This window comes from Protopterus annectens, chromosome 11.part0, assembly GCF_019279795.1.
Source record: "Protopterus annectens isolate FY-2018-M chromosome 11.part0, PAN1.0, whole genome shotgun sequence".
NCBI lineage: Eukaryota > Metazoa > Chordata > Ceratodontiformes > Protopteridae > Protopterus > Protopterus annectens.
Genome location: NC_056745.1, coordinates 389,205,999 through 389,230,134, shown reverse-complemented (window position 1 = coordinate 389,230,134; position 24,136 = coordinate 389,205,999). Strand labels below are relative to the sequence as shown.

Genomic DNA, 24,136 nt, shown 5'->3' with positions numbered 1-24,136 from the left:
AGACCGGTTTCGGCCAAAGGCCTTTATCAGTGTCATATGCAACTGTGATCATGAGTCTATTTATAGTCAGTAACAAAGTTCCCACCACCAATCAAATTGCACCTATAAACTTAAAGTGAAACATAAAAAATAAAATTCACAAAAAGATGTATAAAAAAATAACAGTAAATATATATTTTACATAATAATATTACATTATAAATGATCATTAAGACCAGGTGGAAATAATCCCCCTAGTCTAACTATCCAAGCCTTCTCTTTCTTATTGAGTATATTATGCCAGGCAGCCTTAGAAAATTTGTGACCACTTACGTTATCAATAATAATGAACTGAAACTTAGCAGTAACATGACTAATGGTATGGTTGTATAATGCATCCATGAGAACCTTGTTCCTAACATTACTAAGATGTTCAGAAATGCGTAGCTTCATAGTTCTTGAGGTCAGGCCTATATAAAATGCTGAACAGGTACATACAGCAAGATAAACAACCCAATCACCACTACAGTTAGCAAGTGTGTTTATCTGAGAAATCCGGGGGCGTGTTTTTGCTGGTAAATTCTTTAGTTTTAACAATATATTTACAAAAAGTACAATGACTACAGGGGAAAGACCCCACCAATTTAGTACCATCTATTGTTTTTTGAGTCATATTAGTTGATTGGGGGTGACGTTTCTAAAAATTAAAATGTCCACCCAAAGTAACCCCTCTACGAAATGAAAATGAACATCTGTTGTCCAACAGTTCACATAACCGGTCATCTGATAAAAGAATATAGCAGTGTTGTTGTACCAAGTTCATAAATCAATATGTATTCCTACCAAATGTAGTTACAAATCTAATTTTAGAATCTGAATTGGGCCTATGACTATGGTATGTAAGTAATTCCTTCCTAGGTATTTTACTAACTTCATTAGTAGTTCTCAATAATGAAATAAGAAAGCTCGTGGTTAGTGGAGCATATACACCAAATTCTCATATATTGAGATTTGGGAATATTTTGAATAATATGTTTTGGATGACAGCTGAATGTATGCAACAAGGTGTTAAAGTGGTACGGTTTCTGAAATACTGAACTTGCCATAGTATCGTCTGGCTGTCTGTTCAACATCACATCCAGAAAAGAAATGGATTATATAGCAAAATTTACTGTAAATTGGATACCCCATTTATCCTCATTCAGATATTGAACAAACTCTTGTAAATATTTCCAGATCATCCATCAGTCATCCAAAAACCACCTCCAAATATTAATTTCTTCAATAAATATATTGCGGCTGTTGTCATAGATCATAATATGCTCAAAATATCCCATAAATAAATCGGCGTAAATGGGTGCAAATGAAGCACCCGTGGCTGTGCCCTTAAGCTGTAAATAACAGTTTCCATTGAAATAGAAAACATTCTTCGTAAGGACATGTTCCGTCAAACGTAAAAGAAATGTATTAAACCCTGGACTGTACAGTGATAATTCTGTCAACCAAAATTCCAAAGCCATAAGGCTGGCCCAGTGGGGAATACTGGTATACAACGATGTAACATCAGGGGTACACATCAACCACCCACGTTCCAACTGAGTGTCCGATATGATGTTAAGAAATTCCGTTGTGTCCTGTATTCTAGCCGTAACTGCCTTAATAAAGGTTTCAAATATTTTGTCAAATAAATAGAATGTGGCTCTGTTAATGAGCCCTTTCCTGAAACTATCGGTTGGCCCAGTGTACTGCTGATGTTTTTATGTATTTTACGAAGGAGATACAGATACTGTGGCAATGGATCTTTAACTTTAAGATGAAAGCAAGTTTTATCACAAATAATTCCCTTGCTCACAACAGTATCCAAGAACTCATCAATTTCAACCTTGAATCAAGGTGTGGGATCAATAGACGTTGTCACATAAAATCTACCATCCTGTAATTGCTTATTTGCTTCAGCAACATACATGGACCAATCCATCACTACTGTACACCCACCTTTATCAGTTTGAATAATGACTAGATTCTTATCCCTACGTAATTTATCTAATACCTGCATCTCTGCCACAGTAAGATTATTTGGAAGGGAAAAATCTTGCTTGTTAAAACCAAAATGTAATTCTTTAAGAATGCATTTTTGGAAGATGTTGACATGTTTATTCATGGGTGGGATGAAAGTTGAAGGATGAAATTTGAACCCAGATTCAGTGGAGTCATCCGTGACTCTATTTTCCATGTTGCTGAAAAATAATTTAAGGTTAATCAATCTACAAAAAGACATTAAATCATCAACAAAAGTATTTTCAGAGACAGAAAAATCCAGGGATGAAGTTAAGACCTTTATACAACAGCCCATATTCAAACTCAGATAGTATAACATATGAAATGTTTAATACATTATTTATACTTGTTTCAGTTCCAGAAATTGCAACATCGCTTCTATGGTTAATTTTGGATTGACATTTGTATTTGTGTTTGCGGCCACCCCCCCCCCCTTCTTCCACCCCTAAAGGGGTTCTACTACTACCTTGTTCTACATTGCCCAACTTCGGGGAAAAACTCCTCTTGTGCGCTGGTGAAGTTTGAGAAGTATCAATTTCTGTGTCTGTGTATGAGGAGGATTCTTCCCCCAAAGTGTCAATGTTAAACTTTTTAAGAATCAATTTCTTCCTTTTTATTTTTTGGCCAGAATAAGAGACATCTGTTTAAGCAAACTTAACACTTTTTGCTTGTTCAATGGCCTACCCTGACTGTAATCTTTAAGATCTCTCTTAAATTTGTGAAGCTTAAGTTCTTTTAATTCATTCTCAAAATTTAACAGGTCAGCACTTAATTTTTGCAAACAATTTTTATATGAAGGTAGGCCCTCAAATTGTTTAGCTTCCTGACAAATGGTTGTAACTTCAGGTATTAGTATATCAAGTTTGCGTTCATAGAACACGAGCAAAGTTTTAACAAATTCCATAGATGTATTTTGTTGTATGTTAAAACAAGCCGTAAGTAACATGTTATCTGGTTGCCCCACTAAAGGCTTAATTCAAATTCTTAAGCCCCTAGGTGAGATACCCTTTTCTATATATGCCCTGAAGAGCTTGACATGCCAAACATTGGATCTTAAGGTTTTCATACTCTTGTAAAGTTTGTCAAACATAGATATGCACCCATCATCTAGGGACTGATTATTATTGTTGACCTGTTCATTACCCTTAGATAACCCAAAGACCTGGATGTCCTCTTTATCCGCTGATAAACCCTTCAAAATATTTATGAGATCCATATTAAATCAAAATTAAATTCCTGAAGTGTTGTCTAAATAGGGTATAAACCCTTTACAAAAAATAACACTGCACTAATATATCTTGTTCTGCATCTGACCAGTAATATATACACCGGGCAAAGGCCCTAATATGAACAAATCAAGAAGAGATTTAAACAACCAAATAGCTGACATATAGTGAAATATTCATTCCCAAACTCAAAATTATAACAGCCAAATAACCTTGGTCCTATCCCAGCAAGATCAAAAGATTACTAGATATTTTGAAACAAACATCGCCCTACAAAGAATATTCCGGAGTTTAATTATTACATACCACATGTAAAGAAAAGTCCATAAAACTTATTTTATCCAGGGTTTATCAACAAATGCTTGTATGAACAAATAAAATATAAATCAGCATCCTAAAACAGACACAGCCCATAAAGATATAAATCAGTTCCGTTGTTTCAAAACCACTTCGTAGACTCAAAAATGGTCATTAGTTCAAACTATTGTACCAAAAAATGAAAAGCACTTCAGATGTAAAGCAAAAGTCACTTAGCTTCCCCAAATGGATGACAAAGTCAAAGGCAAAAACTCGTCTTACCACTGTCCCACAAAGAATCGGGAAGCCAGTAAGTGAATTAACAGATGAAAACCTTTGCTGCTTCATGCGTCATTGTCAAACTCGAAAGTACTTCATGTCTGCTACATTTGACAATGTAATGCTAGAGCCAAAAAGATTTGTTTGTCAGCTGCATTAAAAAATGCACTATTAGGGCCAGAAAGATTTATTTAAGATGCCCCAAATGCTGTTAAATAAAGTCCAAATACCCAGTATGTGCCAAACAAACACAGCCCAAAAAGTGTTTATAAAAGACCATTATCTCAGCGTGTCATGTAGAACCAACAATAAGTCTTCACTTCAGAAATGACGTTTGAAAAAATCCACTAGAAAAAATATGAATACCTCTTACTGTTCAATCCGTTTTAAAGCTACAAAGTCACAAGGTCACAGCTGCTTATTACATTAAGAAATGTAGTACATCCACACAATTCAAGGCCCCAAAAAAGGGTTATACCCGTTCTTCACGAATAACACCATCAATATGTATTTAAATAATCCAAATATGTGTCTAAGCGTACTGTCGACTAGAACCATGTGTTGACTACTATCGAGCCATTTGCCATACAGAAGTTTAAAATGGCTTCTCCTTATTTATTCCTGTTGCCCCATCCATGTGCACCCAGGTAGTCCTCATATCTTGTTTGTTCTCTCTCAGTATGTACATTCAAGTCACCCATTATCGACACCAGTTCATACTATCCTGCAGCTGCAGTCTGAACACGCTCTTCCTCAGTATAGCAACCGTGCTGAGGGGCATAGGCTGAGATTATGAATACTGCCTTATCATTACACTGGAGTCTGATTGCCATGAGTTTGTCACTAATTCTGATGATATCTCTCACTGCCTTCTGAAGCCTCTCTCCCACCACAATTTCCACATTTGTAGTCTGTCCTCCTCCTAAGTAGTAGACTCTGGATCCCAAGCCAAGTGCATTTTCTGCAGTGCCCTTCCATCTTGTCTCTTGGATACATGGGATATCCGTCATGTTCTGTACCATCATGTTATCCACTTCCAAGACGCATGCTGTTAGTGAACCTATGTTAAGTGCAGCAACTCTTAGTTCATGTTTGGCAGACTGGTTTTACGTCCAGGTTTTGGCCAACAGAGCTATCCCAGGTAACCCAGGCTTTGCAACTGGACACTGGCCGGCCAGTAGCTTATTGACCCAGGGATGGTGGGCTTTATGGTGGGCACACACTGGCCAATAGGGGCACATATACCCTTCTAACAGTTAGAGGTTGGGTCCTCAACCCACTTATCACCAGCACGTATCCATGCCTATTTGTCGACATTAGTCAACATGACCAAATCACCTAAAACCATATTTTACACACAGTCTGTGATTTGTGCTTTCCTATCTTGAGGGTACTGCGCAGCACAGCAGTTGATATATTCAACCCTTCTCCCATATAGGGCACCATGTAGTGTCTATTCTGCTGCCTACAGCTCCATTTGTTGGTGAATTTGAGATGGAAACACTCAGCAAATATTTTAGAGGTGGGGAAAAACACCATCTCTTGGCTGGATGTCATTATCTCCTCGTCATCTTCTTGACTGTCTCAAATTTCCTTTACCAAATTTACGTCTGCTTTCCTGCACATGTTAACAAACCACAGTAGACTGTTCTTCTCAATGTTCTTTGTAATTGGGGCTACTGTGCATTTTACTTTGATGTCGTGATTCATTTGTCCCACTGTGTGCATCATACAGCCTACGACAGGCACTTTATCTCTGTCACCTCAGCTGCTTTGACTTCACTGTTTAACCAGATATCTGTGCCATGTAGAAGTACTTGTCTGACTGCTTTTTGTGCACTTTTCTTTTCAACGTCTTTGGCATACATCTGTTGCACATTATTGCTGACCATTTGTGTCGGTTGACAGCAGTGCCTCTTATTCTAGCTTTGCCCTCCTATTTCAGACTTTGTTTCTCTTCAAAAACATCACCTAGATATTTGTAGTTAACCTGTTTCAATGTTTTCCGTTCTGTCTCAGTTTTAAGTTTGTACTAATGTTCCCAGTTGTTGCTGTGATTGCTGTCTTGTTTGTACTCACTTTCATCCCATGTCTTCCACTCCCCCATCTTTTGGTGCATTTATTGTTCAGACTGCTTATAGTACTGCAAAAAACTGCATCTAGCAACTTTGTTGATTCAGCTCCTCTGACTTATTTGCTGATGTAGTCCATCACCAGTATAAACAGTGGAATGCTTATAGCTGTGCCCTGATGCACTCCCCTCCCAATGATACCCCCCCCCCCCCCTTGAGTCTGAACACTGTTTGTATTTTTATCACTGGGTCCCTTTACCTAGCCTGAACTAATTGTATTAATGTTTCCTGGACTTCATACCATCACAGAGCTTGCAACATGTATCCAAAAGTGGTAGCTCATGTATATATGGTTAGTTTAATGTGCTTTAATCTGTATTTATTGACTTTGATTAGTTGTGCAATAATGGCGTTTTCCCATTAGAGGGTCCCTATTATTTCATCAAAAGTTCACATCATCGAAGAGCATTTTGGATGGCATTTTATCAAATATGCCATTCGTCAAACCATTGTGATGGAGATCATATTACGGTTGGTATCAGGAAATTTGGCCTTTCCCCACTGTAGTGCAATATCAGATTTGTTATAAATAATTGGGGGGGGGGGGTGGTTTGATGAATGGCATTTCTGATGAAATGCTGTTCGATGATGTGTATGTCCGATGAAATAGTATAGACCCCCATTGGCTGGCTATGATTCTAGTTTTATTTTCTGTTTGTTTATACCTAGTTTTATTTTCTTTTAATCTTGTATTCTGTATATTTGACTGATGTATGTGAAGTGTTTTTTTAGATTGTACTTTTGTGTGAAGTGTGGTTACTTTGTTTTCTTAGTCTTTGAATGAATGGCACTGACTTATACTGATTTTTGACTTTAGGTAGAGTGTTGGTAAGTTCTTTGTGATGCATATAGAATGGAGATAAATGCTTGATGAAGCAAGTATAGTGCTGATAAATATTGATGACATGGGTACAGTGGTGCTGTCAGAAGATGAAGATGAAATGGTAACAAATGCTTTACGATGCAGGCAGAGTGATGATAAATGCTTGCTACAGGTACAGTGCTGAAAAATGCTCATGACAATTCAGGTAGGATGGTTATAAATGGTTAGTGATGTGGACAGGAGGTTGCTAGGCAAATGGCCCTGGGGCCTTTATGAGCTCAGCCATGTAAAAACTCAAATCCCCCTATTGACCAAGTGTAGGTGGTCATTGTTAGCAGAGCAATATTGTGATCTGTAAGGACAACCCCAGTCTATGAGGGACATAGGTGCCACCCCTTGGATGACTTTATGGTCACCCATCCAGTTGTCAAGGTTGAGCTTAAATGCTTGAATATGGCCATTGAGGAACTCTGCTTCAGACAGACACACACATGGAATAATTGTGTGTGTGTGTGTGTGTGTGTGTGTGTGTGTGTGTGTGTGTGTGTGTGTCTGTCTGTTTATGTGTGTGTGTGTGATGGGTGTGGTGTGGTGTGGTGCGATGTGATGTGCTGAGTATGTGTTTCTGATTTAGTACTTTCTGTAGTACTTAGCTGTGAATATACCTCCATCTTGATTAGTGGCCCTAAGCCAGACATTTCTTTAGCTTCATGTGTTTCTCTTTCCTTCCATGTTGGCACTTGATTAAATGAAGATGGATAAGTAACTGTTGATGTTATATTTTCAGATGTGGAAATCAGTGGTAGGACACAATGTTTCTGTGAAAGTGGAGTCTGGAGGAGATGACTGGGACACAGACCCGGATTTTGTGGTGAGTTTAGACTTTTATTTTGTTTGTTATCATTGATGACTTACTGTTCCTCTAAAAGTTACTATGCAGTGGAATAATGCAGTGGTATGAAGAGAAGTGTTAAGAGTCATGAAAACGTTTTAAATGAAAGTAAGTGTTTCTTCTCAGCATTGACCTCATTAGCAATTGTTAACTTACGAAAGAATGGTTTGTGTGTGTATAAATCAAACTAGAAAGAGTGTGTTCCAGAAGTACTCAAATGGAAATGTTTTTATCCTGTGTGATGATTTTAAGGAGTTGTAATGCACAAAAAATGATGTCCGTCCAAGACATAAGATTTCACTGAAAAAATATTTTATCACTTGGGAATTGTTGGATTGTGAACTGAGGAGCCGCACTTGACAAACTGCCCTAAACCCAATAAACACAGAAGCAACTTAATCAAACTCCATCTCAGCAAAACCAGTTCAGTCAAACATGTAGCTTACAGACCTGGCACCTTGCACACTACCCTGTTTAAAAAAATGCCAACGTTGTGGTGAGCAAACATTGTGCCAAGTTATGTTTGACATTAATGAGCTGCCTAATTGTGTGGTCAGTCTAGACTGAAGGGGCTTCCTTAGTGGAAAAAAAAAAGTGTTATGGCAGAATGAACTGTGCGGAATTAACTTGAATGCCAAAGTATCTCTATGGGCAGGTACTCAAGCATTAGAAGTTAGATAGTTAAGAGCCAGCAGAAGAACATTGTCCAGGAATGTCAGTCCATACGTCTTCATGCACAGTTTACTGTGCATGTCCTTTCTGGATGTGTTGTAGGGATTCTTTGATAACATCTATGATGACTTCATATCACCTAGTTTTAATTCCCACATTAATCTGTGTTGCAGTGCTGTATCAGAGTGTCCCACATTACAGTGGCAATGAAGATGATCTATGCAGAATCTCAGGACTGTGGCTGCATCATGATGCCTCTGTGTAAATGTGTGTAGTAGTTTTACTGTTTTATTACTTATTACTTATTAAGTCCCAGGATTATGGAACTAACAATTTTTAATTACTGGCATAATATATTTATGTAGTTCTGTAATACCTGAGATTATGGATTTGTCTCAGTCTGTTGTGATAATATGAGTTCTGTCATTCTTCAGTTACCTGTAGGATTTCCCATGCAGCACATTAGATCTTTAAGTAGATCTCTGTGAGCCACTGTCATACTTTAGTTACCTACTTAGCCCTGTGATTGTAGATCCTAATTGGATCTGAGGCTGTTACTGTGTTGGAGAGTTGTTTTTTGTAGCTCTTGTCACAGTCTACAAATCATGGATCCCATTGTAGTCTGTAGATGGTGCATACTGTGACAAAAGGAGATACTGCCAGCCCAGCTATCTGGAATTTTGTAATAATTGTGTCATTTGTGAATATTAACAGGATTCATATAAGATGTCTTTGTTACAAAATGTATTAAAACTATATGCCATGTGTATATCAAACTGCTGGCACAGAAGTGTGTGTTGAAAAAGGTTTTTACAAAGTGGTTGAAATGTAGCCACAGCCTGCCCTACTGGAATAGAATAGAGGTGTACATGCACTATGATAACTGTTTAAACATTGGGTATGGAAACTGGGATACAGGAGGTTAACCTCAGTTTAGTAAATTTTAGAAAAATAGCCAAAATTAAATTAGTTTATGGCAGCAAGGAGACACAGTATCTGTGCAGAGAAGTTTTCTGTATTGTCTTCAGATGTGGAGGAATGTAAATTGTTTTATGACTTCCACCATCTGCCAAAAGATCGGAGGAAAAGCCCTTGTATATGTATTCTGAAAGGCAGATGCTAAATGCTACCGGCTGTCATCAATGGTTGCTGTGAGCCTGGGAACTAGGAGTCATATGACAAGAAATTATGTCATTCTGCAAGCTATCCCAGCAGTAATTTGAAATATTAAGTTAAGAAGTCTGTGAGAGTGAGGCATGGCATTCTGCATTCTGTCTTGGACCTGACAACAACAGGAACCATTCACCACACCTCTGCCTTGTTCTGAGTGAATAAAACTCTCCTGCACTGTTGTTTTAAATATTTCTTGTGATTTTGAACTCTGATGTCACTATAATTATATACAGAGTATTTTCTTCTTCTTTTATCATTTATTATTAAATATATTTAAACCTTTCATTGTGGCTAATCTTTGTAGAGCTATTTAAGTTCTGAGAGTATTTGCATATTTATTTGGTGACAGTGGGCCACTCCTAATAGCCCTGCTGTTGGTCAAACTGCCATTTGTACTAATAGAAACATTGCACAGTAAGACTGGACACCCTTTGTTTATGGCCTTAAAGTAGCTGTTATGGGATGACTGGTGGCAGTGGAAACTACCTTATAGTCTGGGCAGAAGGTGGTAAAGCTAGTAAACCTGTGCCAGCCTTTCCCAGGTGTGTGTTTGTGTGCATGTGTGTGTGCATGTGTGTGTATGTGTGTGTGTGTGTGTGTGTGTGTGTGTGTAAATCAAAGCACAAATAGTGTGTGTGTGTCAGCTACTTGGCCAGGGACACAAAGCACTAGTAGGACTGAGAGTGTGCTGGAGGTCTTGGCTTGGTCACTCAGCTGAGATCTCAACTCTATAGCTGTGTCAATGGAGAGTCTTTTGGGGATCTGGAGAAAGAGGGAGAAACCATCCCCAGACAGACTGCAGTCTCTGTGTGCTCTTAAGGAAAATTGCACTTGATGCAGAGAGCCTTATCTAAAAATACTGTCTGTGTACTTGTTATCCTACCAGTGTACGTCTCCTACTGGTGCCATCACATATTAAGAATCATTGGTGTGGATATTGAACACCTGTAACCTGTAAACAGTGGTCACTAAAGAAGGTGTTTTTACTCCCAAGCAGGCATACAGTGAACATTCAGAGTTTCATATCACAATAGTTTTATTTATTTTTTGTTAGCTTAGTTAGTCAGGGAGAGCTGACAAGGATGTCAGCAGAGGAGTATGGCAAGCTGACAAGGAGCCAGTTGGCTGAGATGTGCCAATGCCTGATGCATGCCAACCTGACTAAACCAGAGATGATTGCAGCCTTAACCACAGCTGCATAACAGACCAGCAACCTGGAGGTCAACCAGACTGGCCTTGGGGATGTACAACTGTCAGAAAATGGACAGTTTAACCTTGCCTCAGTGGACATAAAAATGTGTCCGGAGTTAAAGAGACTTGAACTGGAGGCCAAACATTTGAAAATAGAATCAGCAGAGAGACTGTGGCATTTGGAGGCTGAAGAAAAGGAGAAACAGAATCAAATGGAATTAGAATCAGCAGAGCGACTGAGACGTCTGGAAGCTGAGGAAAATGAGAGGCAGAGGCGATATGTAAAGGGGATACTGACTCTTCACCAGGTCATTGAGGTAATAGGGAACAGAGTAACTGAACCTCAGAAGCAACAAAGGTCAGTAAATTTCTTCCACAACTTACAGAGGGTGATTATTTTGATAGTTTCATTCATGTGTTTGAAAGGGTATGTAAACAGTATAATGTTGACCAAGGACTCTGGGTACGGTTCCTGACCCCCTTACTCCATGGTAAAGTTCAACTGCTGTTTCTGAATTGTGTAATACTGATTGGTTAAATTACAATACTGTTATAAATTGTTTATTACAGTGCTTTAAGTTAACACCTGAAGCTTATAGAAAAAATTTTCATGAGCATAGAAGCAAGGCAGATGAAAGTGTATGTGAATATATTGCTGAGTTAAGCACTTATTTTCACAGGTGGGTGAGTGGGTGTCAGGTCACTACTTTTGAAGTGCAGGCAGACCTTTTGGTCAGAGAACAAGCCCTTAGCACTTTGCCTGTGGATATGAGAATCTGGTTGGGAGATAGAGAATGTAACCCCGCAGATGAGTTGGGGAAAAAGGGAGACCTATACCTAGCAAGCGGGGCGTCACTGCACAGGAAAGGGATACCTAGTGCTACACATGGATCTAAGGGAACCCATAGTGGGCAGCCTAAACCATCCCAACAGAGCCTGCCAGGAAGCCACTAGTTCAGGTACATGGCCAGGATCAAGGGTTAAATGTATTAAATGTAACCAGTAGGGTCATGTAGCATGTAGATGTCCATGGAAGCAAGGTGGGGAACAAAAGGTGGGAGAGCCAGTAAGTGAGAATGATAGAACGCCAGCAGTAAGTTGCCTGGAGACAACAAGGGTAGCAAACTACCACAAAAGGTTATATCCTATCTTGGTAGATGGGAAGTAGGCCACTGCTGAGAGAGACACAACCTCTGACCTAACCATTATGAAGCCTGCAATGGTTAAAGAGGAGCACTACTTGCTTGGGCAGTCTACTCCAATCAGAGCTTTAGGAGGGACCTCATTCAAAATACCCTTGGCTAGGGTTCACCTTGACTGGGAGGGTGAAAAGGAAGCAATCAAGTAGGTGTATTTGAGGATATCCCTGCAGATGTCCTGATAGGGAATGATTTTGATGATGCAGTACCTTGTGTGCATGCAGTTACACTCAGTCAGGCTTGGCGACAAGCGTGTGGGTCTGGTAGGCTGGGGGGACCCAGACAGACCTTACACTTGAAGCCAGGACTGGTGAAGTGGCTACTTCAGGGAAGGAACTTCACTGTAGCAAAGAGACCGAAAGTGAGCCACAGCCACATGTGTGTACTGATTTTCCCTTGGACAGAGCGACTGCAAGGGTAGAGGTGAGTAGTAGTACCCAGGCTGACAGTGAGGCACTGCTGTCAGAGGATACCAGACTTCCTGTGGAAGGGGAGAGTTACAAAGAGAGATTTGAGACAGGCTCAGCTCTGAGATCCTACATTACAAAGCTTGAGGGAGGTAGCCAGAAAGGTGCCTGGTTCTCACGGGGAATCTGTATACTGGAACAAAGGTTTACTGTATAGAAAGTGGACCCCTGAGGGAGGGATAAAGAGTGAGAGAATACAGCAGTTGGTAGTGTCCAGACCCTACTGTCTGGCACTTCTAGCCATAGCCCATGACATTCCCTTTGCAGGTCATATGGGCATAAGGCATACCAAGAGACATATTATACAGAACTTTTATTGGCTTAAGATTTCCAGGGATGTAACAGGGTACTGCAGGATCTGTAAGCAGTGCCAAAGAGTAGGCAAGGCAGGAGACAAAATCTTTGATGCCTTTGCCTGTGATTGAGGTGCCATTTCAGAGGGTAGCTATGGATATTGTGGGGCCTCTGAGTACCCCAAGTTCAACTGGGAAGAAGTATGTCCTAGTGATAGTAGATTATGCTACCAGATACCTTGAAAATGGTGGCTCTGTCCTCCATTGAGGCAGAAAAGGTGGCAAATACTTTGTTACAGATTTTCAGCAGGATAGGTTTTCCAAAAGAAGTACTGACCGGCAGTGGTGCCAATTTCATGTCAGACCTACTGGCTTGTCTGTGGGAGTGCTGTGGGGTGAAGCACCTAAAGGCCACCCCTATCACCCCCAGGCTAATGGTCTCGTGGAGAGGTTAAACTCCACACTAAAGACCGTGCTACGGACATTTGCAAACCAGTGTAAGAGGGAGTGGGACAAATATTTGCTCCATCTGTTGTTTGCTTAGAGGGATGTGCCCCAGGAATCCACAGGTTTTTCACCCTTTGAGTTGCTGTATGGGCACAGAGTGAGGGGACCTCTGGATTTAATTTGTGATGAGTGAGAGAGTGAGTGTGAATCCCACAGGGAGTCTGTTGTGGCATATAAACCTTAGGACCAGGCTCAGGGAACTCATGGGCTTGGCCCAGGAGAACCTGCCAGAAGCCCAACCGCAGAAAAAGTCTGGTATGACAGAAATGCTCGAGGTAGAGAGTATGCTGTGGGGCAGCAAGTTATGGTTCTCATTCCTGTCAGACACAACAAACCGCAGGCAGCTTGGTAGAGACCCTTCAAAGTGGTAAGGAAGGTCAGTGATGTTAACTGTGGGTCTAGGACTATTCACTGAAAGCACATTTCACTGAAACACATTTGACTGTGCACAATTCACTGAAAGCTCAATTCACTGAAAACACAATTCACTGAAACACATTTCACTGAAAGTTATATATGGCCTTTTCCCTACTGTAGTGTGACCCTGGAGTTAGAATATATAGTAAGGGGGGTGGGGGGCACCGCCATCCACATTGGGGTGTATGGGGGGCATAGCCCCCCACCTATTTTAAATATTTTGAACTATACACATGGATATTTGCAATTTCAATAAATTAGTCTTTTCTAAACTTAATATGTATCCAAACTATGTGGAGGGCTATGCTCCCCACACCCCCCAATGTGGGGATGGTACACCCCACCCCCCTTATTATATATTCTAACTCCAGGGTTGCACTACAGTGGGGAAAAGGCCATATATAACTTTCAGTGAGATGTGTTTCAGTGAATTGTGCTTTCAGAGATTTGTGCACAGTCATTTGACTTTCAGTGAAATGTGCTTTCAGTGAATGGTCCTAGACCCGTTAACTATATGTTAGAACTAGGCAGGGGCACAAATTGTACCATGTTAACATGATGAAACCTTACCATAATGGAGAGGCCCTTGTGGTGAGTATTTGCAGTGGATGGCAGGAGGAGTCTGAGGGGCATTTGGTGACTGACCTCCTTAGTGAAGCTCGGACTGACACCTCAGTGGAAGGAGTAGCAATGTCCCTGCAGCTACCCCCTACCCAGGTTTGAGAAATCCGAGTAGTGTTACAGAAGTTTAGGGGCATGTTGACTGGGAAACCAGGGTGTACCCACCTGGTTCAGTCACATGCGGATACAGGACCCCAAAGGCCTATTACTCAGGCCACTTATAGGGTGCATGAGGGAGTCAAACAGACTCTGAGGGAGGAGATGCAGGAAATGTTGGAACTAGGGGTAATCCAGGAGTCCAGCATTCCCTGGGCCTTCCCATGGTGCTGGTATCAAAGAAGGATGCCAGCACCAGGTTCTGTGTGGACTACAGGAAACTAAATAGTCACACAGAGTTAGATGCTTACTCCATGCCTAGGACAGATGAAGCCCTAGAGCAGCTGGGTGCAGCTAAGTATCTTACCACTATTAATCATACCAAGGTTACTGGCAGGTGCTCTTGACTCCCAGTGGTAGAGAGAGGTCAGCCTTTGTGACTCCTTTTGGCTTGTATGAGTTAAAGAAGATGCCCTTTGGGATGAAATATTAACCAGCGGCTTTCCAGAAGCTGGTAAATTATATCCTAGCAGGAGCAGGAGATTTTCCCTTGCTTACCTGGATGATATTTCCATCTACAGCCATTCCTGGCAAGAGCACCTTTAGCATGTCAGGGCAAGGCTGGCCATTACATGTCAGGTGGGTATTGCAGAGGTCAAATCAAACCACAAAGAGTGTGTGTGTGTGTCAGCTACTTGGCCAGGGACACAAAACACTGGTTGGACAGAGAGGGTGCTGGAGGTCTTGGCTTGGTCACTTAGCTGAGATCTCAGCTCTATAGCTGTTCCAGTGAGGAGTCTTATTGGTGATCTGGACAAAGAGGGAGAAACCAGCCCTAGACTGACTGTGGTCTCTTGTGTGCTCTTATAGGAAATTGATGCAGAGAGCTGTGTCTGGACATACTCTGTGTGTACTTGTCATCATCCCATTGTATGTCTCCCAATGGTGCCAGTGGTGAAGACTGAGACTCGAGGACCAAGTCAGTTATTGTGCAAATTACCTAGCTATCATGTAAACCAAATGGTCAGAAAATAATTATGAAACCAAAGAATTGCTAATGTGTGAATAGAAGAATATGTAATACAAGATCCAGTTCCGCATAGCTTATGTCTCTTCTATACTGAGTTGTCTGTCTTGCCAAATGTCTGGTATTTTGAAAAGAATTCATAATATGAATGGCACTGTTATGATGTGGATCAGAAAATGTTCAGTATAACTATTTACTTAATAGTACAAGTATTTATTTATTGTTTTGGATGCTTACTAGAGGATATCATATTCAGACATGTCTTATAGTAATACATGCTGCAGGGAAAGAGGTAAACACATGGAGAAATGTGTGCAGTACTGAATGGGTTAGGGTCAGCATCATGGTTGCTGTTTTAAAAACAGACCAAATTTATATCTGTTTTTAAAAAAGACAAAACTGTCTTCTTCATATTTTTGAAGAAGTGGAATCTCCTTTGCCAGAAACAGGGTACTTTTCTGTGTTTGATGCAGAGCGGCCTTTTGGCAAATGAAGCTTGATAAGGGCAGGTCTGGCATTTGATGCAGAGTATTAATGCTCTGAGTCATTAACAAGTTACTTCATGTAGCTTAGAGTACAAGGTTTGGATCATTTCACCTCTATTTGCCTATTCTGTGACTGTAAGCAAGTCATTGAATTAGACAGTTCTCCCTCGTTGCACCTGCAAAAGGGACACGTGTCCAGTTGGCTTACCTATTAAACAAACATATTTAAAAAAAAATCCATGCTGTATACTTTTAATTTTGCCTATGGGAATTTATAGATTTCTAAAACATATAATCTGAAGTAGGCAGACTTCATTCGTCTGCAACCTGTGGGTATCGGATCCGAGCCGGCAATTCAAAAGCTTAGGCTCCGAGCTCCTAGCTCCTCCCTCTTACCCATAACCCCTTGCCAAGCCCTGACTGACCTCAGATTTCGTTTGCCGCTTTTCAAGAAGCAACGGAATTCTAGAGCTCCTGGCGTTGGTTGAGATAAGATTAGATTTTTTGACAGAAAAAGTTTTCAAATTCCCTGTTTTTGTTATTAATCTAGTTAGTGTTGTGTGTGGTTAAGGCTTTCCTCCCTCTTTAGTTAAATTTTCTCGGGTTTTCGTAGTTTGTTTGTGTGTGTGTGTATAGGCCTTAGGTTTGTGATGTCTGAAGCCCCTAAGGCTGTTTTCTCGAATACGAGTGTGGCCATAAGCTGTCCCCAGCAGATGGCCACACTCGGTGCAAGAATGCTTGGGGTTGAACAGCTGTCTTCTGGTTGTACCATTTGTGCAGGGTTCAACCCCGGTGCTTTAAGGGAACGGAGGTCGAAGTTTGTGCTGGCGGGTCTTTTACCCCCAGATACTGCTTCGGCCTCTGCCCTTCCATTCAGCAACCTGTTGCTGTGAGTTCTCCCTCCGGCTGGGACTCAACCTCCCTTAAAGTTGCCGGAGGGGAAGGATTCTTCTAGGGAAAGACAGAAGGAGAGGCACAGGGAGAAGCACCACAAGAGGAGAGCCGAAACTTCTAGTTCGGCTCCTCCATCTAAGCGGGCCTCCCTGTGCCTTCTAGCTTTCCTCCTCCTCGGCTCCACTCCCCTCGGTTCTCTCCTGGACCCGAGGAGGAGGAGGCTAGCCCTTCCAGGAGGTCACCGAGACGGCTCTCTAGGTCCGCTTGGTGGCCTCCTCTAGATCGACTTTTTCAATGAGCGAAGCTGATATGGACCGGATGATGAGGAAATTCATCCAGGCCCAAATGCAAATGGAGTGCTCCTAGCCCCCATCCGGGAGGGCTTCGACCCCTTTTTCGCCCCTTAGCTCCTTCTCCGACCCATACCACGGGTTCGGAGCTATCGGCGCAGTGCAGATTTGGATCCGGGGTGGGTCGGATCCGATAGGTCGGCGCACCGGATCCGTCCCATCCCTTGAGTGCTTGGTGCCGGACCCGACCTCTCGGAGCCGAGGGCCGAGCCTCGGATCCGAGGGAGCTGGTGTGTCTTCGGCTCCATCCAGGTCGGAGCACACTGGTCTCTCGGATCCGACGGTTTCGGCTCCGACTCCGATCCGTACGTCGGATCCGAGTGGGGGTCGGCTCTCGGGGCTTAGAGAAGCTGGCTCCCCCTCGGCTTTCAACGTTATGGAAAGGGCACTGTCGAGGACATCCGGACCCCCGGTCCCTGCCACGGCTCCATCCCGCACTCCATTGCAGTTGGGCCAGGCCCCCACCAGCCGGTCCCAGGGACAGCCCGCCTCGATGTCCCAAGTGGTTCCCTTGGAACATCCAACTGCTGAAGAGTACTCCTCGGACAGCCCCCCCCGATGAAGTACCTCGGAAGCGTAAGTGCAAGAGGAGGCACATGGACTCCCGAGTCCGTCACTGAAGACACGGACTTGGATGAAGGGGAAGGCTCCCCTAGATCACCCCCTGAGGACGTCTCATTTGGAGACATCATGGAAATGTTAAGGATCAGGGGGGGTGGTCTGCCCCCAAGGCTTCTTCGGACGAGTCTGTGTTCTTGGAGGCATTCGAGGCGGGCCCTTCTACCTCTTGGGTGTCCCCTCCTGCTGACCCCCTGGTGGATCTTATATCCATCAGGGCGTGGAAGGATCCGGACACCATTGAGCCTATCCCTAAGCGCCCGGACCGCATTCTTTCTCCTCCATCAGACCGCACCCACTGGAGTAAGGGTCCCCCAGTAGATGCCATGATGATGGCTGCAGCCACGAAGAGGGAATTGGCCCAGGAGAGTCCCTCTGTCCATCCTCCGGGCAAGGAGTCCCGTTCGATGGATCGCATTGGGAAGCGAGTTTTTAGTTCAGCGACCTTCTCCTTGAGAGCGCTGAACTACATGGCACATGTCATTAGGATGCAGCGGGATCTGATTAAAGAATACGCTGCATCTCCCGAGTCCATCTCGAGTGAGGATAAACAGGTTTACTGCACCGAATGGCCACTCTCAGATCAGTATCCAATACATCTATGCGGCTGCTGTCTCATGCTACTGAGGGAGCCGCTAGAGCCAGCGGAGCAGGCCTAGTCATGAGGCGACAGGCCTGGCTCCGCCATTGTGATTTTGCAGAGCCCTTCAAGGCGACCTTCGCGAATGCCCTTTTCGATGGTTCTGCCTTGTTTGGCAAGACTGTTCACGAGACATTAGTCCAGAGCGAAAAGGACGGGAAGACGCTGTCTGCCGTCGGAGTCCGCTTCTCAGCTCCCCAGAGGTCCTTCTCTAAGAACCAAAAGGGACAGAAGAAGATGTGGTTCCGGAAGTCGCAGCAGTCCCAACCTGCTCCGGATAACCAGTCCTTCCGTGGCAGAGGAGGACGGGGAGGTCGTCGTGCCAGAGGCAGGGGGGGCTCCTGGCAATTTTGGGTCCAGAGAACCCTTCTCTGAGAGACCCCACGCAGCAGCCCTGAAGGGTTGCCCGGCTGTCCGTCTCTGGAGGCAGTCGGGGGGCGGTTTTCGATGCACCTGACTTCTTGGGAGTCCATAACAACAGACAGTTGGGTGCTTCGACTTATATCCAGAGGATATTCAATACCCCTATTCAAGATTCCCAAATCTCGCAGCCTCCCAGATGTTCCACCCGACCAAAGGGAGGCGGCAGCTATCGAAATCGAGCAGCTGCTAGAAAAAAGAGCCATCCAGCGTCCCCAGATCAAGCCGGATTAGGGTTTTACTCCAGGTTCTTTTTGGTGCCAAAGAAGACGGGGGACTTAAGACCAATCTTAGACCTTTCCCAGTTGAACCTGTCAGTACCCAAGCAAAAGTTCCGGATGGTCACCCTGCAATCTATACTCCCCCTCTTGAGGGAGAACGACTGGATGTGTTCCATAGACCTCAAGGATGCGTACTACCACATTCGGATGGACAGACGATCCAGGAGGTTTCTTCGCTTCCGGCTGGGAGCCAGTCATTATCAGTTCAGGGTCCTCCCCTTTGGTCTCACCTCAGCCCCCAGGGTGTTTACCAAGGTGCTAGCGGTGGTAGCGGCCCACCTGAAGCTCCAGGGATTACAGGTCTTTCCGTACCTGGACAACTGGCTCCTGACGGCATCATCAAGGCATCTTCTGTGCTCAGCCAGGGATTACTTTCTTCAACTAGCACCAAGGCTGGGCATCAAGATCAACTGGGTGAAATCTTTTCTGAATCCAACTCAAATTATAGATTTCATAGGAGGAAGACTAGACACCAGATCAATGCGAGCCTTCCTCACCCCAGACCGTATCGCCAGCCTGAAGTGTCATGTGACAGCAATCCTGCAACCATCTCCAACTGCAGCTTCGGTCCTGAGGGCCCTAGGTTCTATGGCGGCAGCTATCCCGCTTCTAATTCATGCCCGTTTACGCATGCGGGTTCTTCAATGGACCCTTCAAGTTCAGTGGTCTCCTCTTTGTTCGTCTCTAAAAGCTCCGATTGCGGTCAGCAGAGCGTGCAGGGACTCCCTTCTGTGGTGGCTTCTTTCTCCGGAGCCCCTGGCAGGGAGACCTTTTTGCGCTGCATTTCCGCGAGCCACAGTGACCACGGACGCTTCTTGCCTCGGGTGGGGGGGGCATTCTGCGGGAAAGATTGTCCAAGGCACGTGGAATCCCACAGAGACGTCATTGCATATAAATGTCCTGGAAATGAGGGCGGTGCTCCTAGCGTTGCAAGCACTTCACCACGTTCTTCCTTCAGGGACTGTTGCGATTCAGACAGACAACATGTCGGTAGTCTGGTATATCAACAAGCAGGGAGGAACCAGGTCTTACCCCCTTTGTCGAGAGGCCATGAGAGTCTGGGAATGGGCAATTTCCACCAAACGCTTTCTGGTAGCAACGCACATTCCGGGAAAGTCCAACATCCTTGCGGACAAGCTCAGTCGCACCATCCTTTCTCCACACGAGTGGTCCCTCAATCTTCAAGTAGCGAAGAAGATTTTTGCCGTTTGGGGGCAACCCTGTTGCGATCTTTTTGCTTCTCCCTCAAACGCCAAATGCGACAATTTCTTCGCTCTGCTTCCCCACCAGGGAGTTCGAGGATGCTCTGGTGCATGCTTGGCCTCCCGGTCTCCTTTATGCCTACCCTCCACTTCCTCTGATGCAGAGGCTTCTGCAGAAAGCCAACAGTTTGGGGAGCAGAATGATTCTCATTGCCCCATTCTGGCCTCGACAACCTTGGTTCCCCTTTGTATGGTCTCACAAAATCAATCCACCATGGATTCTGGATCCAATTTCGGATCTCATCTCTCACCCTCTGGGAATGCCAGTTCCCAATCTGCGGACCCTGAAGTTGACAGCTTGGCTGCTCCAATTCCAACCTTAATTAGGACTCCCGGTATCTCTTCACCGGTCAAGGCCATTTTGGTGGCTGCTCATAAACCTTCCACCAGACAGGTTTATCGGAGTAAATGGAAGAGGTTCTCTATATGGGCAGGACAGAGAACTGTGGATCCTTTTCAGCACCTATGTCTGCGGTGCTGGATTTTCTAACAGACCTCTTTCATCAAGGGGCTAGTTCTTCCACGATTAAGGTACAATTGGCTATCTCGCATTATCACATTGGTCATGACACAGCTCCCCTTATGACAGCGAAATTATGCAAAACTTTTCTCAAAGGAGTTTTTTTGTTAAGGCCTCCAGTCAAGGAGGTTGTACCGCCTTGGGACTTGTCTTTAGTCCTGCAGGCCCTTACTGCTCCTCCCTTCGAGCCTGCAGCTTCTGCTGATTTAAAATACCTTTCCTGGAAGACTGCCTTTCTGGTAGCTATCACTTCAGCCAGAAGGGTGTCTGAGCTTCAGGCTCTATGTGTCAAACCGCCTTATCTTTCTTTCTTCCCTGATAGGGTGTGCCTCAGAACCAATCCATCTTTTCTTCCGAAGGTCTCTTCTGAATCCAATATTAACCAGTCAATCAATTTACCTGTGTTTTTTCCCAAGTATTCAAACAAAGGAGAATACAAATTGCATTCCTTGGATGTTCATAGACAATTACGTTTTTATATTAACAGGACAGCTGGCCACAGGAAATCAGATCAGCTGTTCGTCTCCTTTGCTAAATTTGCTCTGGGTAAAGCAGTATCTAAAGTCACTCTATCTAAATGGATTGCTAATTGCATTCTGCAGGCATATGACACTTCAGGCAGACCTGCTCCTCAGAGGGTTACGGCTCATTCTACTAGGGCAGTTTCTCGTCAGCCGCCTTTAAGTCCCGTGTTTCGTTGGATGATATCTGCTGGCAGCTACTTGGGCCTCGCCTCATACTTTTATTTCTCATTACAAGGTGGATGTTGTTTCTAGAGGAAGAGCATCCTTTGGCTCAGCGGTGCTCGGAACATCTTTCCATGACGGCCGCCCAAGATTCAGGTAGCTAGGGACTCTGTCCCACAGGTTGCAGACGAATGAAGTCTGCCTACTTCAGATTTAGAAGTTATGTACTCACCATAACATTCCATCTGAGTAGGTGCCTTCATTCGATGTAACTATCCCCTCCATCCCCCTGACCTTTATAGAGCGAGTATTTATGCTGTTTTAGTGTACTGTGGTCAGTATTTTGAGGCAAACTCAATCTGAGGTCAGTCAGGGCTTGGCAAGGGGTTATGGGTAAGAGGGAGGAGCTAGGAGCTCGGAGCCTAAGCTTTTGAATTGCCGGCTCGGATCCGAGGTCAGATCCGATACCCACAGGTTGCATCCGAATGAAGTCACCTACTCAGATGGAACGTTATGGTGAGTACATAACTTCTAATTTAGTGTTTTGATATCCGCTGGAGAGCTGTTGCACAGAGCATTGAGGGGCTGACAGTATTTGTAAAACTGATGATATACTAATAGTGCATAGACCAGAGAAAAGCATAATGCGAGACTGAGTTGCTGAAGAGTCTGAGACAGAACAACTTCAAAATGAATAACAAGTGTAAGAGCTGAATAGGGTCACTCATTGATGTGAGGAAGCACACAACAATAATAAGCAGCAGATGTCTTGAAAATTAATTGAATGATAAAACCATCACATTTACATTTTAAGCACATATTAGAGCTAGTTTAGTGTATTGTCCAATAGAGTTGTTGACCAGTAATTAGTTCAACAAATACAAATCTTAGTTAGCAAGTATTTTTGCTTTTCCGCTTTACATTTCGATGTTGTAGTGGGTAGACAGACGTATGGCAACCATTGCAAAATAATTTGATGGACAGCAGGAAAGTATCTGCATCTGATGAAGCTTTAAGACTCAGACTTTAATAAATTAAGTGCTTTTGTCCCCAACCAGGGACTTCATCAGAATGAGTCATTAAAAATGCCATGCCATTTTATAACCAAAATTTAGACACAGTTCACACTTCCTTTATAGTTACTTAAAAATCCAATGTTTCAAATATATAAAAAAACTGAAATTAAATTAATGCAGTTTTTTAACAAGCTACTTTTTTGAATTTTGTTAAAAGGCCCCTTATATTAAAAGGATAGTAAGATAGTGTTATCGAGTCATATTAATATAGGTACACAATAATACAGGTATATATTTTAAATATTGAACACAGCCATATTGATATTTAATTGTTTAATTTTTTTTTAGATAATTCATATACTTTTAATAAATTACAGGTTCTTAGAATTGATGTTTTTACTTATAATTAAGTTTTCTCCTTTTTATGCTAGTGTACTGAAAAATCCAGTCAGTCCTACAGGCTTTAACATCCCTCCTAAATATTATTTAGGTGAAAATTATGTATGTGATTTTTGTTTTAAACATTGTCTTGTTTAAAGTCAACAACTTATAATAAGCAGTGTGGTTTTGGTTTATATGAAGTGTCTGTTAATAGGCAGAGCACTGCTCAGTGACTCACCCTTTAAACTGGAAGGGGAAGCATCCTCAGTCAACTTCTTTTAAAATTATTTTTATTATCTTATTATTTATATATTTAAAGCAAAACCACAGCTAGTAACAGGCAGAAAGGCAAGGTCAGCAGTTGTAAAATCCACAGGTTTTATTAAAAGTTAGAGCTTTCGCAGTGTTCACCACTGCTTCATCAGACACAAAAGTAAAACAAATGAACTTCTTTTATACTAAATTTTAGTATCAATTAACATGACAATGCAGAGTCCTAATTGATCCACAAGGCATTTACTTTTAAAGCTACAACATCTAAAAACAGCACATAAAAAAGTAGCAAGTAAAAAGACAAACATGCAGAATAATACATTTATCTATTTTTCTTTGCCTTTAATACTGGTTTTAGGGGTACATGGTCATTCAGACCCATTCCCCTGTGCGCTCCTAACCTTAAAATCCACTGTAAGTCTGCATTTTCTGTCATGTTTACTAAGTCCCCCCCCCCCCCCCCCCACACACACACACACACACAATCACAACTTGCAAAACTTGGAATACAAATGTATGTGTGTTGCAATTTGTTAGTGTTTGTTTTGCTAAAGCACTACAATCATTCCCTCTTCTCGTGCAATACAAATGATTCCGCACTCTCTCTTTCAGTTTCCGGTTAGTTTTACCTATGTAAACTTTGAAGCACAAAACACAGTGTGCTGCATAAATAACATTCTATGTATTGCAGTCTGTTGAAACCCTAGGTTTCCTTAAATAGCCTGTCTGTGGATGCTTGAAATACATAGACTGATCAGTTTAATCACAGTATGCACATTTCTGACATTTACGTGTACCACATTGCCTTACCCCTAAATTATGATATAATCTAGGATAAGATAAACATTGTTTAAGGTTTTTTTGTTTTTATACACGAAAATAGGCCGTTGGCCTACCAGCTCTTTTACCTTCTCATCAGTGTGTAAGATATGCCAGTTACTTCTGACCACTTCCCTAATCC

The 24,136-nt window shown here is 42.8% G+C and overlaps 1 protein-coding gene across 1 annotated transcript in view; it reads left to right on the top strand.

Annotated features, from left to right (window-relative positions):
* Positions 1 to 24,136, top strand: part of LOC122815409 (src substrate cortactin-like) — a 706,001-nt gene that overhangs the window by 202,912 nt on the left and 478,953 nt on the right. The window contains exon 2 of the mRNA XM_044087879.1: positions 7,582 to 7,665. Coding sequence (XP_043943814.1) covers positions 7,582 to 7,665 — 84 coding nt within the window. The remainder of the gene's footprint in view (positions 1 to 7,581; positions 7,666 to 24,136) is intronic.